Source organism: Cervus elaphus, chromosome 25 (assembly GCF_910594005.1).
Source record: "Cervus elaphus chromosome 25, mCerEla1.1, whole genome shotgun sequence".
NCBI lineage: Eukaryota > Metazoa > Chordata > Mammalia > Artiodactyla > Cervidae > Cervus > Cervus elaphus.
Genome location: NC_057839.1, coordinates 64,351,122 through 64,372,714, shown reverse-complemented (window position 1 = coordinate 64,372,714; position 21,593 = coordinate 64,351,122). Strand labels below are relative to the sequence as shown.

At 44.1% G+C, this 21,593-nt stretch overlaps 1 protein-coding gene across 1 annotated transcript in view; it reads right to left on the bottom strand.

Annotated features, from left to right (window-relative positions):
• Nucleotides 1-21,593, bottom strand: part of SEMA5A (semaphorin 5A) — a 554,671-nt gene that overhangs the window by 15,291 nt on the left and 517,787 nt on the right. Inside the window, exons 17-21 of the mRNA XM_043887779.1 lie at nt 13,261-13,486; nt 9,886-10,104; nt 5,529-5,699; nt 3,350-3,505; nt 1,522-1,569 (exon numbers count right to left, since the gene is read on the bottom strand). Of these exons, the coding sequence (XP_043743714.1) occupies nt 1,522-1,569; nt 3,350-3,505; nt 5,529-5,699; nt 9,886-10,104; nt 13,261-13,486 (820 nt within the window). The remainder of the gene's footprint in view (nt 1-1,521; nt 1,570-3,349; nt 3,506-5,528; nt 5,700-9,885; nt 10,105-13,260; nt 13,487-21,593) is intronic.

Sequence of the window (21,593 nt, the reverse complement as noted above, 5' to 3'; positions counted from 1 at the left end):
GGGCTGTGGCACCCACAGGAACAAACTTTGTGGGGATGAAATAGGGTACCTCCTGTCATCTGATACCGTGTTGAGCACATAGTGACTGATCCAAAAACACAAAACCGCCAGTTGTTTTTCTGTGAACAAACCCACACTCATCTTGCAGGTAGATCCCAGGTGTGTGCCTGCTCAGTAGCTTCAGCCATGTTTGACTCTTTGCAACTCTATGGACCACAGCCCTCCAGGCTCCTCTGTCCACGGGATTCTCCAGGCAACAGTACTGGAGTGGGTTGCCATGCCCTCCTCCAGGGGATCTTCCTGACCCAGAGATCGAATCCCTATCTCCTGTGTCTTCTGCATTACAAGAGGATGTTTGACCGCTGATCCACAGGGGAAGCCCAGATCCCAAGGCAGTGGTCACTAGCCTGTGAAGTCAGTGAATTGCCCCATGTCAGACACCAGACATCACCCGTCTCAGGCCCAGAGCTCTCCTGGGATTTGTCATTTCTTTCCAGACAAGTCGGAGCTATTAGAGTCCCCACTGTACGCACTCCTGACAAAACGGGAACGGCGTGGGTGCTCAGTAAACATGAGTGAACAAATGCATTAACAGATGGCCGAGTAAGCAGAGTGCAACTCTTTAGAGACAGTGAACTCTTTACCAGTGCAGTTAATAACTAAGTACATCCCCAAACACACCTCTGAAAATCCAGCTTCTTTCTGAATGTGAGAGACCAGAGACCTTTGACCTGAGCTGTCTGGGACTCCCAGCTGGAACAGATTATGCTAGGAATGGTCAACACCTACACACAGGAAGACACTGGTCTTGTGTCTGGATACTGGCCCCACACAATAGCTGGACAGTGGCTGGGCTCTGATCGATGGTCAGCCAGCCCCTCCTGTCCTGGATAGAACTAGACAAGAAAGTCCAAAAGCATCATGGATTTGACCCAGGGAATGCGACGTCTGTCATTCAGGGTTGCCGGAAGTCTGAAAAATATCTCTAGAGATATAAGTCTAACCTTTTGGCCATAATAAAACTGTATCATTTTATTGCTTCAGCCCTTTGGAGATCTGAGGATGGTTGCCATGGATTTACACTATAAATATAAACAAAATGGTTGAATTCTGTTTTACTCATTTGGAATCTAACTGTAGCTAATACCAAGATCACTGGATCATAAAGCTTACATCCACCAGAAACACCTGAGGGGCTGATTGAACCACAGAGCCGGACCCCTCTCAGTGAGGTTCTGATTCTGTAGATTGAGGGGGGCCTGTGAACCTCCATTTCTATCAAGTTCCCACATGATACTGCTGCTGCTGATCTAAGGACCCAGTGTAAGAATCACTGATGCAGACATCAAATACAGACTCCTTTGCATTTTTACTGCCCAAATAAAATGTGCTTAGATTGAGGAGGTTCTCTAATCTGTTTTTCCTGGCCAATAGCAGAAACATCACATGAAACATATGAGGTTAGAAATGACTGGAAAATATCAGAAATGCACTAGGAATTAATTAAAAAGCAGAACTCACCCCCACACCTTTTCTCTTCTATGCTGCTGGATCTGGCCACAGACACTTCTGGAAAAAAAAAATCAATCACAATGTATGAAGTGAAATAAGATCACATTAATGATTCATTTACAAAGTGTCTAATGATTTTCAGTTTGATGTGAGTCAATGTTTCCAAAAGCCTAATCAATTGCTTTTTTAAAAACCACATTTATTTGCTTGTTTTAGCCAAACTGTGATGCATCTTGTCAAGGTCATCTTGATTGGAAAGAGGTGAGATTCATTACAGCAATGAGAAAATACTATGGTCTCCCAGACAGAATCCAGGGTACTTGTTTCAAAAAAACAAGGGTGGAGTTTGTGCAGATTTTCTGTTACAATGTATTCTGCTCGCTGTGGAACATGGCAATGTTTGCCTGCAGCATTTCTGCCTCAGATTTTTTGTCTCATCAAAACCAGTGTTGTCATATTCCCTGGGGAGGGAGACCATTCCACTAGAGCTCAAAGGAAACTGACTCAACAAATAATTTTCCTACTCAGAGCTCATCCAGGCTGTTTTCCATGCTTATGTGAAACCCACAGGTAGGATGCCAATAAAAGGAGATCCACCTAAATGTTTAACTCCCAAGGATACACACCGTTTCAAGAATCCAGAAATGCTCCTGATTTTTCATTCAACAGCAAGAATTAAAAATATGTCTATGGTTGAAAACGAAACAATAATAAACATTCCTGCAGGTCTAGATAACAGAAAATTGAGGTGTCTTAGGAGGCCTAAGCTAACTTTCTCTAAAATATGACTATCTTTTCCTTTAGTGGAGGAGAACAAGGTATTCTCTATTGCAACCTTATAAGAGGTTAATCTCTGCTTTTGGTCCATGTCAGAGTCCTAAGCCACATGATAGGAATATATGAAATATTTTGTAAGTATCTAGCTCATGCCTTTCGGTTGGATGTTTAGATGGCATCACGGACTCAATGGACATGAACTTGGGTGGACTCTGGGAGATGGTGGAGGATAGGGGGCCCGGTGTACTACGGTCCAAGGGGTCACAAAGAATCAGACACAATTTAGCGACTGAACAATAGCAGGTGCCTGTCTGAGCAGGTGATGGGTGATATGCTATCACTATTAACCAAACATTGACTTCACAAGGAAAGGACTGCAGCTGAAGGGCCAGCCAACCTCTCCTCTAAGACGAGAACAAGGATGGGTTTCCATTTTCCCAAATATACTAAGGTTACATGAAAAGAATGGTCCTCTTTTCTTTGTGCAAACAAATATGCACAGCAGTGCCAACACATTTAATCTAATATTTAAAGAAAACAGTCTATTTTTTGAACAAACTATCTGACTGTGAATATAGTCAATAAATTGTAGAAGATATTGTGCTTAAAAAAATCTTAAAACTCATAGCCTAAATTCAAGTCTCCACCCACATACTTACAAATCCATGCATGTATGCATGCCTGCTAAGCTGCTTCGGTTTTGTCTCTTTTCGACCCTAAGGACTGTAGTCCATCATGCGCCTCTGTCCACGAGATTCTCCAGGCAAGAATAGTGGAGTGGGTTGCCATGCCCTCCTCCAGGGGATCTTCTTTTGACCCAGGGATGGAACCTGCATCTCTTATATCTCTTGCATTGCCAGGTGGGTTCTTTACCACTAGCACCACCTGGGAACTCCCACAAATTCATAACCACCTTGAAACCATAAGAACTGATTGAATGACCTCTTGTTTTACCAAACAGAACCTCAAAGAGCAGTTAAAACTCCCACCCATGAATCACTTCCTCTTGAAACATTAGAAGTGATTTTGTTCACACTAACAAGCATCTCTGCCCCCTTACCTGGAATGAAGTTGGAATCAAAAACGCAGGGCCGGCTCTCCGTGGTGTTTCCCGAACACTGGCTGCCCACGGGGAACAGAAGGATGCACTGGCGGACACGGACCTGGACTCCAGCCACGTCACACTCAGACCAGTCTGACCACTCCGACCAGCTCTCTGCAGGGGCCCGAGGAGACGAGATGCGGCAACAAGACCATTAAAATCTACCAACCTGGAAGACTGGCAACTTACTGACACTGAGTTTGCATGTGATATTTACAGTTTATAAATAAGATAGACTCATATCTCATGACCAAGTCCACTAAATAAAACACACAGGAGCATGAATCACAGAACTCATATACCTTTGATTAGAAATAATGTGCCTAAAATACACCTTCTAAAACGCACATTATTTTAACGCTCTAAAGTAATGGTGTTAGATACCTTTCTACAGGATCATTCATGCTCACATACTTCCCTGGAAAATTTCTACAGGTCTCAGCACCCAGGCAAGAGAAAGGACAATGAGAAAGCCTTGGCTGCTGAAGGGGGGTTCAAGCTACTACACATATTAATACTTTCTCTCCTGTTAGGAAAACAGCCCTACAGAGTCAGTACACCACAGGCAGGCTATACTTGACGTAGAATTCATCCCATGTTTACTGTGCCTGAAGCACCAAAGATCCATGAACAAGTCTGGGTCAAGGTCAAAAGATGAGCCAGCTAAGGTCACTTTAGCCCAGAGGAGGAGATTCACTAGGATTTGTTAAATTCACCCGGGTACATAGATGTGTGAAAAGATAAGATTAATACACATTTTAAGTGAGGAGTTTAAAAAAATGAACTCTCGATAATATTTCTGAAATAATATAAAAATAGTGTTAGTACACACTTTGTTTTTTTCTTCCTCTTTTCTACACACTTTGCTTTTCTCTTCCTTTTTGGATGTAAGCATCCTCTTTGCAGTTCAGGGAAAATTTGGAAACCAAACTTGTGTTTTGATCGATTGTAAAGGGTACAGTATTTCCTGAGAAATGTGTAAGGTAACAGTTTTTGGAGTGACTGAGAATACGTTTTCTAAACACTTCTCAATATACAAGAAACCTGCAAGGAAAATCTTCAGGAGCTAGTTAAAAAATACACACATATACACACACACACACGTGTTAGTGTGTTTCAAAGTTTAAATCAGATTCAGAAGAGAGTGTCTCATTTTCACTCCAAGTGGTCCCTATATGTCAGAAAACTAAACTATTCTTGGATGGGGAAGGCTGCTACAGGGTATCCACTGGGCCCTGGGGCCACCCAGCTGTGGAGCCTGGAACCCTGTCCTGGGGGATTTCCGTGAAGCCAGTCCATAAAGGCTCTCTGATTCCCACCCTGATTCTCAGCAACAAAACGTCAATTCCCATTCCCTGCCTGCCTGCTCATCACTTAGTCATGTACGACTCTTTGTGACCTTAGGAGCTGTAGCCTGCCAGGCTCCTCTGTCCATGGGATTCTCCAGGCAAGAATATTCGAGTGGGTTGCCATTTCCTCTTATAGGGGATCTTCCCGACCCAGGGATTGAACCCACATCGCCTGCACTGGCAGGTGGATTCTTTACCACTGAGCCAGAGGGGAAGCCCCTCAGTCCCCATTTCCAGCTTAAATATTACAAGAATGCTCGGTCATCACCAGTTTCTGTTGCTAGTTCTGCAACCGTGGCATGGTGGGAATGACTCCATTATATTAACAGAACAACGTGTTATGAAGTCACTTCACCAGCAACACAGGTGCTGTGTTCCCCTCTTTTAGTCTTACTGAGATATGCTTTTGTCAATTTCACCATTCCTCCATCAAAGTCAAAAGTGAAAGTGAAAGTCGCTCAGTCGTGTCCGACTCTTTGCGACCCCATGGACTACAGTCCATGGAATTCTCCAGGCCAGTATACTGGCGTGGGTAGCCTTTCCCTTCTCCAGGGGATCTTCCCAACCCAGGGATCGAACCCAGTGTCTCCCGCATTGCAGGCCAATTCTTTACCAGCTGAGCCACCAGGGAAGCCCAAGAATACTGGAGTGGGGAGCCTATCCCTTCTCCAGCGGATCTTCCCAACCCAGGAATCGAACCAGGATATCCTGTGTTGCAAGCCTATTCTTACCAAGGGGAAGGCCGAAACCGCCCTGTCCTCGGCGCTGGGCCAGGAAGGGCTGCTTACCCGGGCAGGGCTGCGTGTTGCAGAGCGCCTCCTCCGTGTGCAGTCCCAGGCAGATGTCACCTCCGTAGGCGGGGGCTGGGTTTGTGCAGGAGCGGGTCCTCATGTAGTGTCCGCCTCCACACGTCGCCGAGCACGTGGACCAGGAGGACCAGCAAGACCACATGCCGTCCACTGGGAAGGGGCACAAAATCACAGCACCTCTGAAACCCACATCTGACCGAGCCGGTGGGGCTACCCAGGGTCTGCACCGCAGGCGCGCGCCAGGCACACCACGGACCATCACAGGAGGGCAGGTGGGGTCTTCCACATTCCTCCCCATGTTTCCTCAGCTCCTCTCAGTTCTTCCAGGAAACAGTTCTAAGCATGTAACTTGCAAGCACAAGGGTGACCGAGGAACACAGGTATGTCTGTAGAGCAAAATCCAGCCCCCGGGGCTGACCGTGAACCTGGTTCTATAGCTGTTCAGATGAAGCTCCAGCTACTGCCCTTTGCTGCCAACCACACAGGACGGAACCAGAGTCTCAGGCTCCTTCTATGTTCCTTGCACTTTACTGAACAAAGTGTGGACTTCAGGACAGAGACGCAATGAGTTCTTAGCACGCCACAGGTGCCTAATAGACGTTATATATAGAACACTGTTGTTATTTAGTCGTTAAGTCATGTCTGACCCCATAGGCTGTAGCCCGCCAGGCTCCTCTGTCCATGGGATTTCCCAGGCAAGAATACTGGAGTGGGTTGTCATTTCTTTCTCCGGGGGATCTTCTCAACCCAGGGGTCAAAGCCACATCTGCACTGGCAGATGGATTACCACTGAGCCACCAGGGAAGCCCATAATGAGAAAACTCACTTTAAAATAAAACACAGTGCCCCTTTGTGGACCCAAGAGGACGAAGGAGGAGTAAATTCAAACAGAGGGAAGAGTCCTGGATGAGGCAAAAATAGCCCATCACCGGCTGAGCAGCTCAGCATGCAAAGCTCCGAGCTCTTCCAATCCCTCCGTGTTGCGTTAGGACTTTCCTCGGAGGTGGGAGAGAGAATTAGCATTTGCCCACTCAGCCCCTGGACTTGTACCCTCCCAAGTGGAAAGTGAAGAGGGCCACTCTGAATGTTTTCACAGCCCTCTAGGGAATCTTGGCTTTCAAAAGAGCTATTGCAATACAATAAGGTTATGTATACATGGTGCTGGCTCGACCAGCAGATCCACAAAAATAAAAGCAGCCACTAGGTCACGCTGATGGGATGTGTCTGAGATGGACCCCAGCCTAGCTCCCGAGGGCCAGGGCAGCACCCAAGAATCTGCAGGAGTCTGCACATTCTGCCCGCGGCAGCGAGGGCTCCTGTCTGGAGCCTGGGGAGGCGGCGTGGGCGAGGGGTCCTGACTTTCTCATGTTGCCTCCCGGCCCCTCTTTACAGCACAGATGCTAATCTAATCATGTGGCCCCACGGGTTCCCTCTTGGCCCCCCGGGGGAGGAGGAGCCCTTCCACTCTCCACACTGGGGCTGTGGGAAAGACATGACCTTTCCCAGCCCCTCAGCATGGCTCAGCCAAGAAAGCTGGGTAGTTTGGAGGGAAGAGTCTCCCAAGGCTGGAGAAATTTAGGCAGAGATGGTCTAGAAAGCACAGAGTACCGGGAGGAGCGGGAACATGACTGGGAGTCCCTGCTACAAAGCTGAGGACTGTATATTAAGTTTAATGTACATGTTTATTCACCCACCCAACTATCCACCCACCATCCTCTCATCATCCATCCATCACTCGCCCACAATTCGCTCATCATCCATCCATCTGTCCATCTAACACAGGCTCTCTAAGTACTGCTGCAAGCCAGTTCCTTGCTTAAGGAATTCAGAAAATCGTTTTTTTTAAACCAACTGGAAAAGATGCTACAGATGCAGGCTTCTGGGCCTTTAAAAACCCTGTGCACCGTACTTAGCATGACCCCTTATTCCCCACCCCTGCTTGTCTACATGGCCAGCTCGCATCTGGCCCTGAGGACTCAGCCCAGGGGCAGCCTGCTCGGTACAGCTGCCCTGATCCCAGCTCAGTGGGTCCCCAGCTGATATCGCCACTGCATCTTGTCATCAAACCCAACAGCTGGTGACCCTACGAGGCTGCCCTTGTTCACAGGACGCCTCCTCACGAAATTCTTAAGTTCCTTTCCAACCTGGAGCAGGTCTCTGAGTCTTTCTCTGCGCTATACTGTGCTGGAACTCCATGGGCTGTAGCCTGCCATGTTCCTCCGTCCATCGGATTTTCCAGGCAAGAATACTGGGGTGGGTTGCCATGCCCTCCTCCAGGGGATCTTCCCAACCCAGGGATGGAAGTGACGTCTCCTGCATTGCAGATGGATTCTTTCCTGTCTGAGCCACCTGGGAAGCCCAAGAAGACTGGAGTGGGTAGCCTATCCCTCCTCCAGGGGACCTTCCCAACCCAGGGATCGAACCTGGGTCTCCTGCATTGCAGGTGGATTCTTTATCAGCTGAGCTACCAGGGAAGCCCGAGTCTTTTTATATTCAGTAAATAATGCACAGTGGGTCATCAAAAATGTTTGCTGAAGAACTGAATGAATTAAAAAAAAAAGGCAGATCAACTAACAAACTACTTATTTTCTCATCCTTCACCAACCATCACTGGAGCTATTTGGAGCATGTGCCGGGCTCACTGGGAGCTGAGGGCGTGGTCAGGAGTGAGAGGGTCCTGGCCTCCTTGGGTGGGCACTGCGACGAAATCGAAGGCAGGATCCAACACCAGAGCCCAGCGTGCAGGATGGCTATGCAGTATGGGGTTAAGTGAAAGCTGCTCTGACGTGGGAAGGTCAGAGGAAGCGATCAAGGTGACAGAGCTGCACTCAGAGCCGGGGCAGGAGGAAGGCAGAGGTGGTCAGAGCATCAAAGACCACAGAGGAGCCTTTGGAGCTGCGTCAGTACTCAACACCCTGCAGGGGGGCCCTGAGGCTCACTGATGGACCCTGCGCTTGTGCGGGAATTCGTGGAATACAAAGCCAGGGCTCAGGAAGGAGACTCCGACAGCGCAGCTCCGGTGGGCCTGCAGGAAGGCGCTGCGCCTTTAGAGGACTGAACTCAGGAGGAAGGGGACGCCTGTCAGCTGAAGGCACCCGGGACGGGCTTGGCAGGCCCCTCGGGGGCCAGCCCTGTTAACTGTCACTCTAGTGAAGGCTCTGGGGTATGAAGGGAGGCCAATCCTGGGGGGCTGGACCCATCACAGGCTGGGAGGGGCCAGCCTCCCGCGTCAAGGACAGGACACATCTTTCCAGATGACAAAGCCCAGCCCTCTTCTCCTGAGGAGCGGTGCCTGGACCCACCATCCCTCAGAGGGGCTCTGAGTATGATCCGGTTTCTTTTACGGCAGCAGAAACAGATGAACATAATCTGGTCTAGATTATATTTGTGTTTACAGCAAGGCAGTTGGGAGATTATCTCTATATCTATATATCTAAACCTATACCTATGCTGTGCTAAGCCACCTCAGTCCTGTCCGACTCTTTGCATCTCCATGGACTACAGCAGGCCTCACTGCTCTGCCCATGGGATTCTCAGGCAAGAATACTAGAGTGGGTTGCCATGCCCTCCTCCAGGGAAACCTGTATTTATATCTACACCTATGTCTCTATCTACATCTGTATCTGTGTCTACATCTCTGTTTACACCTGCATCTCTGTCTGTACATCTGTGCCATGTCCTCCTCCAGAGGATCTTCCAGACCAAGGGATTAATCAGTATCTCTCATGTCTCCTGCATTGGCAGGAAGGTTCTTTACCACTAGCACCACCTGGGAAGTCCCATCTATGTCTACACCCAATATCTATACATACGTCTGTATCTTACATCCTACTCTCTCATCTATGTCTATGTCTACATCTATACCTATGTCTACCTCTAAATCTATGTCTGCTCCATATGTATGTCTATATCTGCGTCTACACCTGTGTCCACACCTACACCTATATCTATGTGTGTGTGCATGCTCTGTCACTTCGATTGTGTCCTACTCTTTGCAACCCTACGGACTGTAGCCAGCCAGACTCCTCTGTCTACAGGATTCCCCAGGCAAGAATACTGGAGTGGGTTGCCATGCCCTCCTCCAGGGGATCTTGCTGGCCCCGGGATTAATCAGCAGTCTCCTGCATTGGCAGGCGGGTTCTTTTACCACTAGAGCAACCTGGGACGTCCACATATATCTGTGTATATACATGTATCTACACCTCCATGCACACCTGCGTCTGTATCTACCTATCTATCAGAAGTTATACCTCAAACATAAAGCCAGGGAAGCTGGGTGAGAAGGTCTTCCAAGCCCTTGATGTCTCAGTTTTTCCAGACTTCAGGACCTGCTCACCTGGGCAGGGCAAGATGTTGCATTCCTGGTATTCCAGGGACGGGCCCAGGCAAGGCATGCCCCCGAACTTGGGCTCCGGGTTGTTGCAGACCCGCTTCCGGTTCCGGATGCCCCGGCTGCAGTCTCGGCTGCACTGTGACCAGGACGTCCAGGCCGACCACGCCCCATTGACGGTGTGGGCAGAGTATCTCCCCGCCCGCAGGAAATCGCCGGACAGGCCTGCCAAGAAAATGCCCACGTGTGATTTTGTCAGCAGCTCTTAGAGTAACCAGAGTCCAAACTAACTCTCATTCTGCAGCCCCTGTCTGCAACTACATTCTCAAATATCCATGGAACAATGTTTACACAGCAGAAGCGAAAAACGAAATAAAAATAAAATTGCAGTTTGCCTGATAATCTCCTATAATCCAAGTCTTCTATCTCCACAGTTGCTATTAAATAATGGGGCAACTAAGACCTCAATTTGTGAATGTGGCAAAGTCCTTGTACAAGGAACAGAGTTTTTTTTTGTTTGGTTTTGTTTTTTCCCTTTGGTAATAGATCACTTACTGTTCTGAGAAACTTCTTTTAAAGAAAATACACCCTACTCACTTGCATTGGGAATTCTGCAACAAATTTCCCTTGTGCAATTTGTGATTATTTTGATGAACATGTCTACTGCCTTAAAATATTAAGAAGTAAACTCAGTCATTTTCTCAAATGGAAGCAGGGTGACATGGGTTTTAACAAAAAACTCTCAAAGTATGCCATGAGGTTCTGGGTGTGAGGAGGCACGTGTATGGATGATTCTAGGCTCCTTGGTTGCTTACTTAAAACTTGTGGCTCAGAAACCTATGCGGGGTGCTCTTCAGAGAAAATAGATGAGAAACCTGTTTCTCTGATGAGACAGTCCTTTGTGGTTAATCAATATAGAACACACAATTTAGCCTTGTTTTCTGTGATAGGAGCCAAACGAGTCCAATTCTGTATTCTCAGGATATCAATACCAAGATGGGTGGCTGGTGATTAGAACTTGAAGCCATTAAGATACAAGAAGGATGAAGTATTTTTCAAACCATGCCCACAATATACTTTCAGAGGAAATATAAGATGTCTTTTATAAACGTGTATCAATTTTTCTTTAGCTTATATTACTGTCATTAAAAATGAATGTTAATGTTGCTTTCATATATGTCTGAGAAAGGAAGGATTAAAAAAGATATATGTTCAGAAAAGAGAATAAAGTTAAAGAAACAATGTCATTCATTTTCTCTTTCTTATCTTTGATGTCATAAGAAGTAAGTTCATAGCCTGCTCTGAAATATGGGAATAAGTGACTGAATTGAAGACAGGGTTGCCAGATTTAGCGAATAAAATACAGGAAACCCAGTTAAATTTTAGTTTCAGATAAATAAAAAATAATATTTTAGTATAAATATGTACATAAGTGCATGGGATATACCTATCTTAAAAAAAAGACACAAGGAACATGTGTGTGTTAGTCCCTCAGTTGTGTCCAACTCTTTTCAATCCCATGGACTGTAGCTCACCAGGCTCCTCTGTCCATGGACTTCTCCACGCAAGAATACTAGAGTGGGTTGTCATTCCTTTCTCCAGGGGATCTTCCCAACCCAGGGATCAAACCCAGGTCTTCTGCACTGTAGGCAGATTCTTTACCATCTGAGCCACCAGCGAAGCACATGAAACATATTTATACTAAAATAATTTTTGAAAAATATCGGAAATTCATATTAAACTGCGCATTTTGTATTTTATCTCAGAACCCTAACTTGAGATCAAAGACCATCCCTTGTGGTATGTAGATCTTTAAAATGGGTCTTCAGTTACCTATTTCTCGGCATTCCATCACCTGTCTTTCCTTCTCACTAAAGCAGGATTTTATAATGAGTCAGAATGAATATCATGTTGCTTTATTTCCTAGGTAGGTAGTGTTTATTCCTTTGATTTAAAGTGTATACTTATTCAAATAAAATACTTCACTCTAGTAGACTTCCTGCCCCCGTCCCCACCAAGAAACAATGAACTTGTATAGCTGCTGAACTACAGGGAACAAAATGGTTTGAGATCAGGAGACAGTTAATGTCAGTGGGAATACAACTGGGAGTGGCTCTTGAGAGCAACTATTGAGCCGCTGAGCATCCAGGCTGGCAGCTCCAGGAGGAGGAATGGAGATCTGAGTCCTACGTGTAGCTGGCGACCCTCACTCAGAGCCGCTCCTTGTGAGTGAAGCCCTGCGACAAAGCAGGAGCAGACTCACGGCGCCTCCATAAGCTTATCCCACCCACGGCAAGCCCAACGGGGCGACTCATCAGCTCTGCGATCCATCAAAGCCAATCACTCTGAACCTAAAAGGATGCTGATGGTGACTGTGTATTCTCTATCACAGTCACATTGGGAGAATAACAGAGAAGCATAAACCCAAAAGTGTAAGTCATGTTCAAGCTGGTCCCGTGTAAGATATGACTACTACTGTGCTCATCATCTTGCTCCAAGTGCCATTTTATTTTCTTTCTAGGATTGCACCGGTTTTCTTAAATCAGATGAGTGTTATAGGAGAGATGAAGACAGAAGCAGAAATGAGTCTCTTTGGGATGGCCAACCTCACGCCTTTTTCTGTAGCTGAGACACCTGAGCCCCAGAGGGAGCTAGTGAGTTGCCTGGTGGGTGCAGGCGGGAGCGGCTTTAGTGGCGGAAGGTGACCATTCAGCGGCAGGACCAGGCAGAGAATGGATCATCCCATCTACCTTAGTGCTCTCCCTACATAAGTCAAATGGCATTGAAGGGATTTATACAATTATAAGGGGCAAAGCAATTTCAAAGAGTATTAAAGGATTCTCACATACTGCCTTTTTTAGCAGAAAGATTCTTTCACAGATATAAACACAGATATGCACTTCCTTTGTCTTTGTCCCATTTGGGGAGTAAAAAAAGGAAAAGCTTATTTGCAGGTTATGTTTCAGTACCAGCTGCAAAGGGATCTGTACAGTCTCCGACATCAATGATAAATATATATAATTGTATGTGAATAAAAGTGGTGATGGAAGAATGCAGAGGTTTCCTCAGCAGATATTCTGATACTAAATAAATCTCCCACAAACTTTTCTGGACCCATTATAAATATGGTGCCATTTTGAGGGATGGAGTCAGGGAACCACCCCAACATGTAACTGAATATTTATTGTAAGGGTCTTCCCCACCAGTTTGCTATAAAGTCAGTTCTGATGTAGAGAGATCATTGTTATAAACATGGCTAAGCCATGATGAACAGGAAAAATCCCCCCCGCCCCCAGCACCCCAGCTATTCTGTGAACTTGGAGATGAGACGGATTGCCTGTCCCTGGAAGCAGGTCAGTCCCTACGGAGTCGCTGACTCACCGTCGGTGGAGCAGCCACTGGTCCCATCACTAGAGCAGTACCGCATCTCAATTCTCTGTCTTCCCACCTCCAGCAAGTTTGGATCAGGCAGACGGGCTTTGCACGTGTACCGAAATCGCTGCTCGTAGTGACCCCCATTGTCAGAGATGTTGACGGGTGTCCAGGGAGTCCAGGGCGTGGTCTTTTTCAGCTCAGGGCACGGGTTGGTGTTACAAGGCTGGTACTCCTGGGAGAGAAAATGCATGACATGTGCTTATCATACTGAAGAAGCAGAGCCTGGTGCATCCTTCCTGGGGTGAAAAAACGCATGACATGTGCTTGTCATGGGCAGAAGCAGAGCCTGGTGCCTCGTTCCTGGGGTGAAAGACAGCATTCTTTCAAACTTCAGGTCCTGACACCTACCAGCCACTGTACAAGGTTAAAAGCACAGTTTTTGGTCAAATTAGGCATTTAAGAGGAAGTTAGGGTTCAAGTTAACTGCAAAGGAGTATGCAGTTTCTGTATCAACAATGAGAATGAGACAATAAATGTGATTGTATGTTAATAAAACCGGTGCATGTAATTACATTTATTGAATGTGAGTAAAGATGGTGAAAGGGCTTCCCAGGCAGAGCTCATTATAAAGAACTTGCCTGCCAATGCATGAGACATAAGAGGTGTGCGTTCAATCCCTGGGTCGGGAAGATCCTCTGCAGAAGGAAACAGCAACCCACTCCAGTATTCTTGCCTGGAGAATGCCATGGACAGAGAAGTCTGGCGGGCTACAGTCCATGGGGTCGCACAGGGTCAGACAGGGCTGAGGCGACTGAGCATGCAACAAAAAGGTGATCCCCCGAATCGTCTTCCTTTCACTTAATAATGCCTGAAAATGCTGTTTATTCTGATAGGTTTAGCTGCTTTTTTCTCTAAGATTATAGTTATTTAAAATGATGGAACCAATATTTGTTTTTAGGATGATAATGTGTTTGATTTGAGATTTACGAATAGCTTAAGCTCTGGATCACAGATTCAGAGTGTTAGGAAGGTAGCTATCCAGTTGATAACACAACGCGTGATAACTTTTAGTCTATAAGGAATTCCCGCAAGATAACGCGATGGTTTTTCTCAGTCTCAGCTCCCTTTCCTCACTGCCAGGTGCCTCCCCAACAAGCAAGGGTGGAAGGATCCAGGCAAGTGGGCCATGCAGTTGTGGGTGGTGCACTTTAGGACCATACACCTAGGTCTAACTATTTGACAAGAATTTTAAGCACTATGTCTCCAGAAACAAGACCAAACCTAAGGGGTGCAGAGTTTGACCTTGGATCCCAAGTCCTCCTTTTGACAGCAAAGGATGCTTCATTAGAGGGAAAACCTACAAAATGTAATACATCCAATGATGGCCATACTTTTAAAACAATTTTATTAACGTTAAATATACATATCAAATAAGAGTTAAGTAGTTTTCTAACATTTATTATGAGAAATAGTAAGTTTTTCACAATAAATCATAGGTCATGGCATCCAGTCCCATCATGTCATAGCAAATAGATGGGGAAACAATGGAAACAGTGACAAATTTAATTTTCTTAGGCTCCAAAATCACTGCAGATGGTGACTGCAGCCATGAAATGAAAGGGCGGTTGCTCCTTGGAAGAAAAGCTATGACCAACGTAGACAGCATATTAAAAAGCAGAGACATTACTTTGCCAACAAAGGTCCATCTAGTCAAAGCTATTGTTTTTCCAGTAGTCATGTGTGGATGTGAGAGTTGGACTATAAAGAAAGCTGAGCGCTGAAGAATTGATGCTTTTGAACTGTGGTGTTGGAGAAGACTCTTGAGAGTCCCTTGGACTGCAAGGAGATCCAACCAATCCATCCTAAAGGAAATCAGTCCTGAATATTTACTGGAAGGACTGATGCTGAAGCTGAATTTCCAATACTTTGTGAAGAGCTGACTCACTGGAAAAGACCCTGATGCTGGGAAAGATTGAAGGCAGGAGGAGAAGGGGATGATAGAGGATGAGAGGGTTGGATGGCATCACTGACTCAATGGACATGAGTTTGAGCAAGCTCTGGGAGATAGTAAAGGACAGGGAGGCCTGGCGTGCTGCAGTCCATGGGGTCACAAAAAGTCAGACACAACTTAGAGACTGAAGAACAACAAAAATTCTGTCCTTCCACCCCCCGCCCCTGCCCCGTCTCTTTCAGTTGAATATCTAGATATTTATCCCTTAGAGCTAACAATGAGAATTTTCCAGTAACAGGCATCATCTATGAACTGTGTACCATAGGAAAAGGATTTCAGTTTTTATTCTTTACCCTCACTCTGCATTGGAGAAGAAAATGGCACCCCACTCCAGCACTCTTGCCTGGAAAATCCCGTGGATGCAGGAGGAGCCTGGTAGGCTACAGTCCACGGCGTCTCCAAGACTCAGACGTGACTGAGCGCCTTCACTTTCTTTCTTTCTCACTCTGTGTCCCCAACATTGACGCAGTGTCCCCACATCCTGTCATCTTAATGTAGTCATGCTGCACTCTTGGTTAGATCAAAATCCAGTGTTTGCACTCACTGCTAGATGACCACTATCCATAGGTGACTGCCGTGGAGAACTGATTAACTTCTGTCTTGTGTCCAGTTTCTTCCCAGCCCGAGTCAAGGGCTCTCCTGTTTTGTGAGGATGGTTTTCTAGTCTCTGTGAACTTGTCATGCATTCGTACCCCCTCCTCATCAGATATTTGGACACAGTAAGAACTGTATTGCCTGGTGTATGCTTTGAAAATAAAGTATTGGTAATACTGTATAAATGAATTCTGGTAGAAAGTAGCCACGTGCATCCACACCAGAAGCCTTCATTGGAGGCCTATTTAAATATTTATTTTGTCACAATTCTAATTATTTAATAGCTTTCTCTACTCAGGGTCCCTTTTTAAAAATTTTTTACAAGGAACCATAATCGAAGGTTCTTCATCTTTGGGACTTCATAGGCTTTTAACAGAAAATATGCAATCACTGCTTTCCTACTTTAATACTGCATCCCTTCCCCATCCCACATGGATGACCCCCATCTCCACAGCAACACACATTGGCAGAGGGGTGACTTCATTTCCTTTGTTTATAGGATCTTTTATTATGGCATCTTTCAGATGCTGCTTTTTAAATGAAAGGAAAAAAAAAAGCCCTAATGGGTGCCATAAACCTAATCGTGTGAAGTACTAGACAGAACACACGTGCGCTTTTTTCACTTGAAATGGAGACCACGTGATAGGAATGCCTTCGACCTTGTCTCCGACCATCCAGGCTCACGGTGTGAAACACTGCCAGCCCCAGACTGAAATACCACGCGCGTTCCCTTCCTCACTCTGCCAGCCTGGCTGGGCAAGCGCCCAGGGGCTCCTTGCCAAAATGGACTTAAAGCACATGCTGCTTATGCACCCCGGCTCTTAGCATTGTAACACGTTTGGTATCACCTGCAAACGAGTAAGATCCCATGTCTCAAGAAAAAAAACGTAGGAAGTCCAATAATTTTGAGTTTCCTTGCACCAGAAATCTTACCTCTTCTATGGAGGTGAAGTTTTGTTTTTGAAGCAGATGAGTAGAGGACATATTTTAAAACCCGAGTTTGCCTCCGTGTATTGCTAACAGGCTCAGCGGGGAGTGGGGGTGAAATCGTCCCAGAGGTGGGCACAGCTCAAGGGTGAAGAAGAACAGTTCAGAGCCGCTAGACCTAAACCTCTGAAAACAAACTCTGTCTCCTTGTGTCCCATTAACTCATCACCGTTCAAAATCCAACAGGAGTTTCAGGACTTCTTCTTTCAACTGCTTTTTAAGATCTGATGATGATGCATTCATTTAAAATATCAAATTTATTAAATCCTCAGAAATGATATGACTGCCCTATTTTATATTAATAACCAAAATTATAAAGTGACTCAATTCAATGGTGAGTAGTTGTATGGCTTCACTGAGCCTGTGAGCTCCAATTTTCTGAGGAATTGATGCTATAAGTGAAAGAGAGAGACAGTGACAATCCAAGCAAGTCCAAATTTGAATGGGCCTGGAACAGCGTTACATTTAACGTTAAAGAAAGAATTTGTTTTAAAAGTGATTTCAGGGAACTAATTGTTATTACCTGCCACATAGGGTTCTTAATATGCTCATGGAAAAACTAACATAATAATTGCGACTAAATCAATCTCACTGCTGCTATATATCCAGAGGAATTAAAGTCAGGATCTCATAGAGATACCTACACTTCCATGTTCACTGCAGCATTATTCACATTAGCCAAGACATGGAAATGTAGGTGTCTAACAACAAGTTAATGGATAAAGAAGATGTCTCACACACACACACACACACACACACACACACACACACACGAATATTGTTCAGCCACGAGAAAGAAGGAAATTCTCCCATTTGAATAACTTGATTGGACCTTGAGGGCATTATGCTAAGTGAAATAAGACAGGTAGAGAAAGACATTCTGTATGATCTCACTTATATGTGGAATCTAAAAATGACAAACACAATGTAGAGTGGAAGTTACCAGGGAACTTCCTGGTTGGGGGAAATGGGGACATACTGGTCAAAGGGTACAAACTTCCAGTTATAAGATTAACACGTTTGGGGATCTAACATTATAGCTTGATGATTATAGCTAATAATACTGTATCAGGCACTTGAATGATGCTAACAGAGTGGACCTTCAGTGCTCTCACTGTAGTAAAGAAATAGTGATTACATGGCAGGATGGAGGTGCAGACTAACTAACGCCATGCTGGTCATCATTTTGCAATTTATAAATGTATCAAATCAACACACTGCACACTTTAAATATATACACATACACCTCACACAATGTTATGCGTCAGTTAAATCTCAATAAAGCTGGATAAAATAAAAATAAAGACAAAAAGAACAAAGGGGAACATCGCATGATTACTACAGCAATTTTCAGCAGTTCTTCAAGCGTGTTGCCCGTGTTCTCTCTGTCCCAGTCAACGGAAACACAACAACCAGGCATTTAAAGTTTGATCCAGAAACCTGGGAGGTCCTTCCTGTTCCCCCTCACCTCTAGGCCAAGTCCTACATATATATATACACACACACACATATACAGCCTCTTGGGTTCATTCTCTCCTCCCCATCTTAATCATCTTTTTTTCTAATTTAGGCCATGTCACCTCAGGCCTGTTTCATGGAATTAAAGCATGTATTTCACTGACATTTAATTGTGTATTTATAATTCAGCCTCCATTAACAGACTGAAAATTTGTCAAGACCAAGAACTTTGTCATATTTATTTATACTATCAATCTTAAGGCCAACAATGTTATTTTTGGTGAATGGACAAATCATACTGATCAATTCACAAGTAAGTCCGTTCTGGTGGAATTTGCATAAATTTGGGAAAAAATGAGATGGTCAAGTGGGGCGCTCTATTTTGTTATTAACTTTTCCATTGAGAAAATGAAGATATCTTATATTCCACAGGTTGAAAGTAAAATAGAGAGATGGTGACAGTCTAAGAAAAAAATTTGATACCATATGTTTGGCACAAAATAAAATTACCTTTAAAGTGATTTCATCAATAGCTTAATGTATAAATATATTCTCATCATGGAACATTCATGCTTTCTATATGCATTTATCAAGTTTTCTTTCAGCAACTTAGCAAGTCACACACGGAAGTAGAAAGCCATTCTGCATAAGAGAAACAAGAAAGGAATGCAGTTGCGCTTTCAAAGGTCCAAAGCACCAAAGCACGTGCAAAGAAGCATACCTGTGACCCCAGGAGCTTGTGGAAACAGAGCCAGGATTGGCAGGGCACCCTGGAAATTAGTTTAGAGGTCCCAGCAAGGAAGAGAAGAAAAGGGAGACAGTTCAGTCAAAATTAAAACGCTGCAGAAAGATGTCTGTGTCCAACCAGGATGAGGTAACAAAAATGGGATTAACTCTTTCACCAACAATAACTTAAAATACATAAAGCAACAGGTCTGAAGACATTGGACATCAAGCAAAGAAGGATACTGACTGCCAAGTTTGGGAAACACGAAGTGAGTCCCACAGCTGACCAAGCCTACAACCCTAAGAAGGTTTCCAGGTGCTGGTGGAGGAAGGAAAAACCCAGGCCAGGCACAGGCTAGTGATTAGGGAGGCAGAGCTGGAAACTGGAGGAAGCCAAAGGCGCTGGAGTTCTCCGAAGGAGAGGGCTACAAGGCAAGGAAATCCCAGTTATGCACAGCTTCTATGCACAGCGTCCCCTCAAGTATTTAGAATAGTAGCAACCCATGAGCATGTATGAAGAAACCACACATTGCTGGGGAAAGACCCATCTGAAAAGATGAGAGAGAGCAGTACTTGTCGCTGACATGAGGCTGGGAATAGGGCTTGGTCCTAAGAGCCAGACTGAAAAACTCCTTAACTCTCCTATAATCAGTTAAGGTACCAAGAAGGGTCTTATCTCCACACTGCGGAAAAATCACCCCAGAATGAACTCTGCTCTGATCTCAACTAACAAAGCTTACAAGCAAAATCCAAAAAGATGAAACTAATTTCATATAACTTGATCTTGTCCAAAGGAGAGCTCTAGCATATTTGGGGGATTCAATATTATCCAATGAACAAGGAAAAGGTCACAGTATCTTACATCTAATCTAAAATTACCAGATATGCAAAGAAGCTTCTGAAAAAATAAAAAAAAAAAGCAAATAACAGAACCTATTATGAGAAGGAACATAAGTCAACTGAAATTGGCACAGAAATGACATCCATGGCAGAATTTGTGGTTGATCTTTAAAACTGTTATTGTAACTGTATTGCATATGTTCTAGGAGCTAGAAGAAACTAACATATTAGGTAGAAACATGGAAGATATGCAGAAGAGATATAAAGTCAACTGTATACAACATCAATTCTAATTAGATATAAAAACCAGATAAAGACATTAGAGGGAAAGAAATTTACATGTGAATGTTCCCCATTAACTGAGATACAGAAGTGCTTAACAGGCTTTAGTAAACAAAATCCCCAAGTAGACAGAAAGGCTAATATTTCACAGGTAGGGATTATGTCAGGGGTGTAAGGTTGCATCAATATTTAAAATTGGATCAATGTAATTCACCCTATCAGCAGTCTAAAAATCAAATCGAAGCTGTGGGAAGCTGTTGTCTTGCACAGGGAGCTCAGGTCTGCGCTCTGTGCTGACCCAGAGGGGTGGGATAGGAGGTGGGAGGGAGGTCCCAGTGGGAGCAGACACATGTATACATACAGCTAATTCACATTGTTGGACAGTAGAAGCTAACACAACATTGCAAGTCAACTGCACTCTAACTAAAAAAAGCAAATCTATATGAACATCACAGAAATATCATTTGATAAGATCCAAAAATCCATTCCTAACCTAACAGAAACTATCAATCAACTGGGGATAGAAATAAATTTCCTAAATCTGACGAAGGACATTTATTTAAAAACATACAAGCAACAGCTTAGTTAAAGGTTAAAGCCTGCATGCTTTTTGTAAAGCTGAAGAATATAAGATAAATATAAATAATAATTTTGTTCCTATGTACTAGCAAAGATAATGAAATACTTAGAAATGAGTCTCAAAATATGTGCATGACTTATACAATTAAAAGAAACTGAAATCTTCTAAATGATCTATAGAATCAAAGCAATTTTAGTCACAATTCCAGAGGCCTTTTAAAAATATAAATTTGACAGGTTAATTCTAAAATTCATATAGAGATACAGAGTTTCTAGGACAGCAAACACATTCTGAAAAAAAAAGGACATCATTGGAGGACTTACACAATCTGACTTCAGGATTCATTATAAAACTACAATAATGAATTCATTAAGATTGAAAGATTGAGCAAAGGAACAAAATGAAAAGCCCAGAAATAGATCCACAAACATAGGATCTACTGATTCTTTGAAAAGGTACAAAGACAATTTAGTGGAGAAAGTAGTCTTTTCAACAAATGGTGCTGGAACAATTAGATATCCAAATGCAAATATATGAATTTTGATTAATATCTATCTCTACCTGTGATAATAAACTTAAATGAATCATAGAGCAATATCTAAAACCATGAAACTTCTAGAAGAAAACCTAGGAGAATATTTTCAGGACCTTAGGTAAAGCAAAGATTTCCTAGATACTATGCCAAAAGCATCACTCAAAAAAGAAGTAAAAGTAAGTTGTATGAATCAAATCAGAAACTGCTGCTCTTGAGAGACACTTACTGTTAAGAGAATGAAAGACTAGTTACACACTGGAGAAAATATCTTCACATCAGATACCTGATAAGAAGACTCATACCCACCACAAATTTAAAAAATTAAA